Here is a 6,000-nt window from a genome sequence, read left to right as displayed (position 1 = left end):
AAAATAAAAAAAAAAAAGCAAGCAGACGGGAAATGACCAAAACGTCCAAACAAAGAACAAATGAAGTCCGACGGTGAAACAGTAAAAGTAAAAGTGGAGGGACACAGACGGAATATTCACTCACTACGTGTAAGCAAGACAAGAAAACGTATAAAATAAAATAAATAAAAAAGCAAGCAGACGGGAAATGACCAAAACGTCCAAACAAAGAACAAATGAAGTCCGACGGTGAAACGGTAAAAGTAAAAGTGGAGGGACACAGACGGAATTTTTTAGAACTATTCAAAGTACAATAAAAACACTAGTATAATATTTGTAGTCAATGATGTCCCTTAAATATGGGGGTGTTGTGATAATTTCATCACATAATCGTAGATATAGATAACCACAAGCCCTAATAAATACAAAAATGTGTTTTTTTAATCCCCGATCGGAATTTCTATAAACACTCACGTAGAGAGTGGCCCCACCAGTGAGTCAGGTATAAGATTACTCCATAAAATATAGATATCATCACAAGTATATTTTAGAATATGTAAAGGTCAAATCAAGGCTTCTGACAACAAACGAATCTCATCTCCACACATCTTTAGAAAAACAAAACCCAATTTTCATCTCCCTTCCCTCCGCGACGCCAAGAACCTCACAAAATCCATCAAGTCAAGAGCATCATCGATCATGGAAGAGTTAAAGCCAAGAGCAGCGAACTCATCTCCACTTACTCCCCTTGGCTTTCTAGAAAGAGCAGCCACCGTGTACGGCGACTGCGCTTCTATCGTCTACAACGACACCACCTACACCTGGTCCCAAACCCACCGTCGATGTCTCCGCTTGGCCTCCTCCATCGCATCTCTCGGCATCAAGCCTGGCCACGTCGTCTCCGTCCTCGCCCCAAACCTTCCCCACATGTACGAGCTCCACTTCGCCGTCCCCATGGCTGGCGCCGTCCTTAACGCCGTCAACACCCGCCTCGACGCCCGCACCATCTCCGTCCTCCTCCGTCACAGCGAATCAAAGCTCGTCTTCGTCGACCACCTCTCACGCGCCCTCCTTCTCGACGCGCTCTCCTTGTTCCCTTCCCAAACCCCGATCCCTCTCCTGGTCCTCATAACCGACGGTCCTGATGATGTTGATGATAAAATTCATGATCATCAAAATCTGATTTTCTATGAGGAGTTGGTGGAGAGAGGCGATCCGAGCTTCGAGTGGGTCCGGCCGCAGAGCGAGTGGGATCCGATAGTGCTGAACTACACGTCCGGAACGACGTCATCTCCGAAGGGAGTCGTGCACTGCCACAGGGGAATTTTCATCATGACAGTTGATTCGCTCATCGACTGGGGAGTCCCGAAGCAGCCGGTGTACCTCTGGACTCTCCCGATGTTCCACGCTAACGGGTGGAGCTTCCCGTGGGGGATGGCAGCCGTGGGAGGCACCAACATCTGCCTCCGCAAATTCGACGCGCCGACGATCTACGACATGATCAGAAAGCATGATGTCACTCACTTATGCGGAGCACCAGTCGTGCTCAACATGATATCCAACGGTGCTAAAGACCAGCTGAAGAATCCGGTCCAGATTCTCACCGCCGGGGCTCCTCCGCCGGCAGCGATTCTCTTCCGGACGGAGACACTGGGTTTCGTTGTCAGTCACGGGTACGGGCTGACCGAAACGGCGGGGTTAGTGGTTTCGTGTGCGTGGAAACGACACTGGAACCGGCTACCGGCGACGGAGCAAGCGAGGCTGAAGGCGAGACAAGGGGTGGGGACGGTGGGGCTCACTAAGCTCGCGGTGGTGAACCCGGAGACCGGAGCGGAAGTGCGAAATGACGGGAATACCCTCGGGGAGGTTGTTCTGAGAGGCGGGTCGGTGATGCTGGGGTATCTGAAGGATCCGGAAGGCACGGCCAAGTGCATGGCCGGAGACTGGTTTTACACCGGAGACGTCGGAGTTATGCACTCCGACGGGTATTTGGAGATTAAGGACCGGTCCAAGGATGTGATCATAAGCGGCGGGGAGAATATCAGCAGCGTGGAGGTGGAGTCGGTGATTTACGGGTTTCCGGGTGTTTATGAGGCGGCGGTGGTGGCGAGGCCCGACGAGTTCTGGGGAGAGACGCCGTGCGCCTTCGTGAGCTTGAAAGAGTCACCAGCGGCGGAGAAGAGGCCGACGGAGAAGGAGATCATGGACTACTGCAGGAGTAAGCTGCCGCACTACATGGTGCCGAAGACGGTGGTGTTTAAGGCTGAGCTGCCGAAGACGTCCACTGGCAAGATTCAGAAGTTCGTGCTTAGAGAGATTGCCAAAGCCATGGGCCCCGCCGGCGCTAGGCGGAGCCGGGTGTGATGTCGTGGCGACTTTTTGGGTGATAAATGTCTTGTTTTTACGTTACGTCAAATTGTTTGGATAATGAAAATATTACTATTCTTCCCTACCTGTCGTCTGTAAGAAAAAGAAAAATAATACGGGCAAATATGTGTTCAAAATCACACATTAAATAGAACGTCAATTCCAAGGAATGGTCTACACAGATTAGATACACTCTAGTTTCTATATATCATCATCGATTAGTTTATGGTGTAATTAAAAGATTCATTTTATATCATCGATTAGTTTTATGGTGTAATTAAAACATTATTAGGCCGCAAAATATTTATCATCATTCTTATATAGTTTTAATTTAATATAAATATGTCGTCTCGGTTTTTTTTTTCCCATAGCTACTTCATATTTTTCATATTTAGAATCTTGGAAAATTTTTCAAACAAAATGTACAACACTTAGTCGGCGGCGGTGGCAGCGGTTGCTGCTGTTAATTGTTATAATTAGGTTGTCAAATGGGCCGGGCCATCTATGGACGGCCCGGCCCAGCCCGTAACAGTGCTAGATTCGGCACGACCTGGTACAGTACTGTTACGCGCCGTGCTGGCCCGGCATGTTTGATGGGCTAGGGCTAAGCCTTGGCTTCTCAGTCCGCGGCCCAAGCCCGTGAAGGCCTGCAGCCCGGCCTAAGCCTAGTTCGGCCCACGCCTGGATTCGACCCCTGTTCGGCCCAGCCCAGGCCCGCGAAACATCCTAAAGCCCGTTCAAATTGTGATCGTTGGGCCCTTCGCGGACCCAACGGTCGGCCCATGACGGGCCTCCCATTAGGCATATGACGGGCCTCCCGTTAGGACTATAACGGGCCTCCTGTTTGGCCCGTCACGGGCCGACCGTTGGGCCCGCGAAGGGCCCAACGATCACAATCCGAAAATCCCCTAAAAAAATCCCCTATAAATACCCATTAATTTCGCCCTAAATCCCACACAACAATTCACTCTCAACTTCTCATCTCACTCTCATTCTATGTCTCATCTTGTCTCTTTGATTTTGATTCTAAGCTTTTTTCTCATGATTACTCATTTTCTTGCTCTTTTATTTACAAAGTTTAAGTTCAATCAATTTCCAGAAAATGGCCACATCAAACTTTCCTGATTTTACTACTCTTCATGAGCTTGGTGATGAGCCATTTTTTGAGGATGAAATGATGCCTCCCAACCCCACTGAACCAGAAAATGCCCCGGTAAATAATGCTTCAGTGCACAGGGAGGAAGTTGGAGAACGCACCAGGGGAAAAGACCGCGAACTTCTCCTGCATGGCAACATTTCACAGAGGAGCCCTGATCAAATCTAAAAATAGGTGAAATAAAAATTTGTGCGGTATGTAAGTATTGTAGAAAACCTTTTCTAATAAAAATGGTGGGGGTACTGGTCATCTGGATAGACATTAAAAAGTATGTCTACCATTGCACCAAGGTGGGAGTGTGGATTCCCACCAATAAACACTATCACTCACATCACATGGGTTGCAAAATTTTACATACGATGTACAACGTGCTCGTGAGGCACTAGCTAAATTTCTAGCTAGTGTCGAATTGTCTCTTTCTTTTGCAGATGATACGTCGTTCAAAGAATTCATACAGACAGCCTTCTGCCCATATTTTAAACGGGTAAGTAAAAACACAACTCATTCTGATTGCATAAAAATAATTTATGCAATGAGACAATCTCTTGTTGATAATTTTAGGACTTTTAATGCTACAGTATCTTGTACTTCTGATCTATTGGAGGGGTGCAATAAAACTGGATATTTATGCGTCACGGCGCATTATGTTGATGACGAATGGGTTTTACAAAAAAGAATAATAGGTTTTTTTTTTATGTCCATATCCTCATAACGCATCATTTATTTTTAGTACAATAATGGAAATTTTTAGGTTTTATGGGATAGAAGATAAAGTTTTAACTATTACTTTTGATAATGCGTCAACTAACACGGCTGCAATTAACATGTTTAAACATAGTTTGAAACTAGCATTTGGGGGGAAATTTTTAATCAATGGTGTGCGTGTCACGTAATCAATTTAGTAGTTCAGGTAGGAATTGAACATATTTCAGCTAATCTAACAAATATTAGAGAATCTTTATCCTTCATATCTAGTTTTGAAACTCGTCTCCAAGAATTCAAACAATACTGCAGGAACAGTCAGATGCGCCTAAGAAAGTTCCCAACTGACGTGAGACATGGGTAGAATTTCACCTATTTAATGTTGAAGGTTGCACTCCCATATTTAGAGCTCATCACAACGTATGTAAATAGTAAAAATGATCAACTTTTAATTTTCGATACAGGTTGGCAAATTGGTGAGTACTTTTTTAAATTCCTAGAAGTTTTTTACAATGCAACTGAATTACTTTTTGGAGTTTATTATCCTACTGCACATTTAGCTTTTCATCCACTATTTAATATTTTAGAAACATTTTCTTATTATAAGGATACAGTACTTTTTAGAGACGTAGTTAAGCTAATTGAAACTAAATTTTAAAATTATTGGTCAGGTTGTCCTATGTTATATGCATTAGCAACCATTTTAGATCCTAGGTGCGGAGTAGATGAAACTGAATCTTTGATGACTGCTACAGTAGAAAATTTAAGAATTGATATGCAACTAACTATGACTGACGCTAAGAAAATGTTAGAAAATGTATTTAGTTTGTATGAAGCAAAATACAACACATGTAAAAAAGAACAGGGAACTTCGACGTCAACTAGCAGTTCGGGGCCTAAAGGATCGTGGTGGAGTTTCTTGAAGAAGAAAAAGAAAACAGCAAGATCGTCATCAACACAAGCATCTACCGAACTGGTAAAATATCTTGAAGCAAATTTTGTAATCGATGATGACAAACTAGACATCTTACGGTGGTGGAAGAGCAAGACAGATCGTTTTCCAACACTGTCTGTAATAGCTCGTGACATTTTGACAACTCTAATGTTAATGGTAGCATCAAATCAAGCATTTCGTGCAAGTAACTGAATTCTTGACGAGATGAGAAGCATAATGCATCCAGATATCTTGGAGGGGCTAATGTGCGTTAAAGACTGAGAAGATGTCAGAAGACGAAAACAACAATACACGGACGATTTAATGCAAGACTATTTTTCTAACTTAGAAATAACATAATCTTCTGGAAGCACTTAGGTTTGTAATTTACTATTCCTACTGCACTCTTTTTTCCTTCACTAAGGTTTTGTCCCGATCTCCCCACGGGTTTTACTTGGCAAGGTTTTTAACGAGGCAGACATTTATGTGTATTTATTCGTATTATCTCAATTCAATAAAATCACATCTTTTAGGGGTATACGACATATTTTCTTTCTTTTTTAATTAAATTTTAGAAAAAAAAAATTACAAGGGCTTGGGCCTAGGCTCGGGCCTAGCCCTTATGGACTAGGACCGCGGGCCTGAGATTTTTTCCTCAGGCCTGGCTCTAGCACGACCTTGCACTGTGCAGGGTCATGCCAGACACGGCCCAAGCCTGCAACGGGTCTGGGGTCAAACGTGCCGTGCCGGCCCAACACAGCACGTTTGACATCTCTAGTTATAACACCGAATGCTTATACTGTTCTTAAGTTATTCCCTATTTTAATCCTTAAGTTACAAGAAAATCAGTCTATCTTAATCT

At 44.0% G+C, this 6,000-nt stretch overlaps 1 protein-coding gene across 1 annotated transcript; it reads left to right on the top strand.

The window, feature by feature from the left end:
• The first annotated feature begins 529 nt into the window (after positions 1 to 529).
• LOC21410793 (probable acyl-activating enzyme 6) lies at positions 530 to 2,638 on the top strand. Its single transcript, XM_010109397.2, has one exon. It carries the CDS (start codon positions 679 to 681, stop codon positions 2,341 to 2,343), a length of 1,665 nt encoding a protein of 554 aa, XP_010107699.1. The 5' UTR covers positions 530 to 678; the 3' UTR covers positions 2,344 to 2,638.
• The last annotated feature ends 3,362 nt before the right edge of the window (positions 2,639 to 6,000 follow it).

The sequence above is a fragment of the Morus notabilis genome, unplaced genomic scaffold (assembly GCF_000414095.1).
Source record: "Morus notabilis unplaced genomic scaffold, ASM41409v2 Scaffold1103, whole genome shotgun sequence".
In the NCBI taxonomy this organism is placed as follows: Eukaryota; Viridiplantae; Streptophyta; class Magnoliopsida; order Rosales; family Moraceae; genus Morus; species Morus notabilis.
The sequence above is the reverse complement of the archived record's forward strand: the minus strand, read 5'-3'. Positions and strand labels throughout refer to the sequence as shown.

Coding starts and splice junctions, on each gene's coding strand:
- LOC21410793 (XM_010109397.2), top strand. CDS start 679: ATGGAAGAGTTAAAGCCAAGAGCAGCGAACTCATCTCCACTTACTCCC.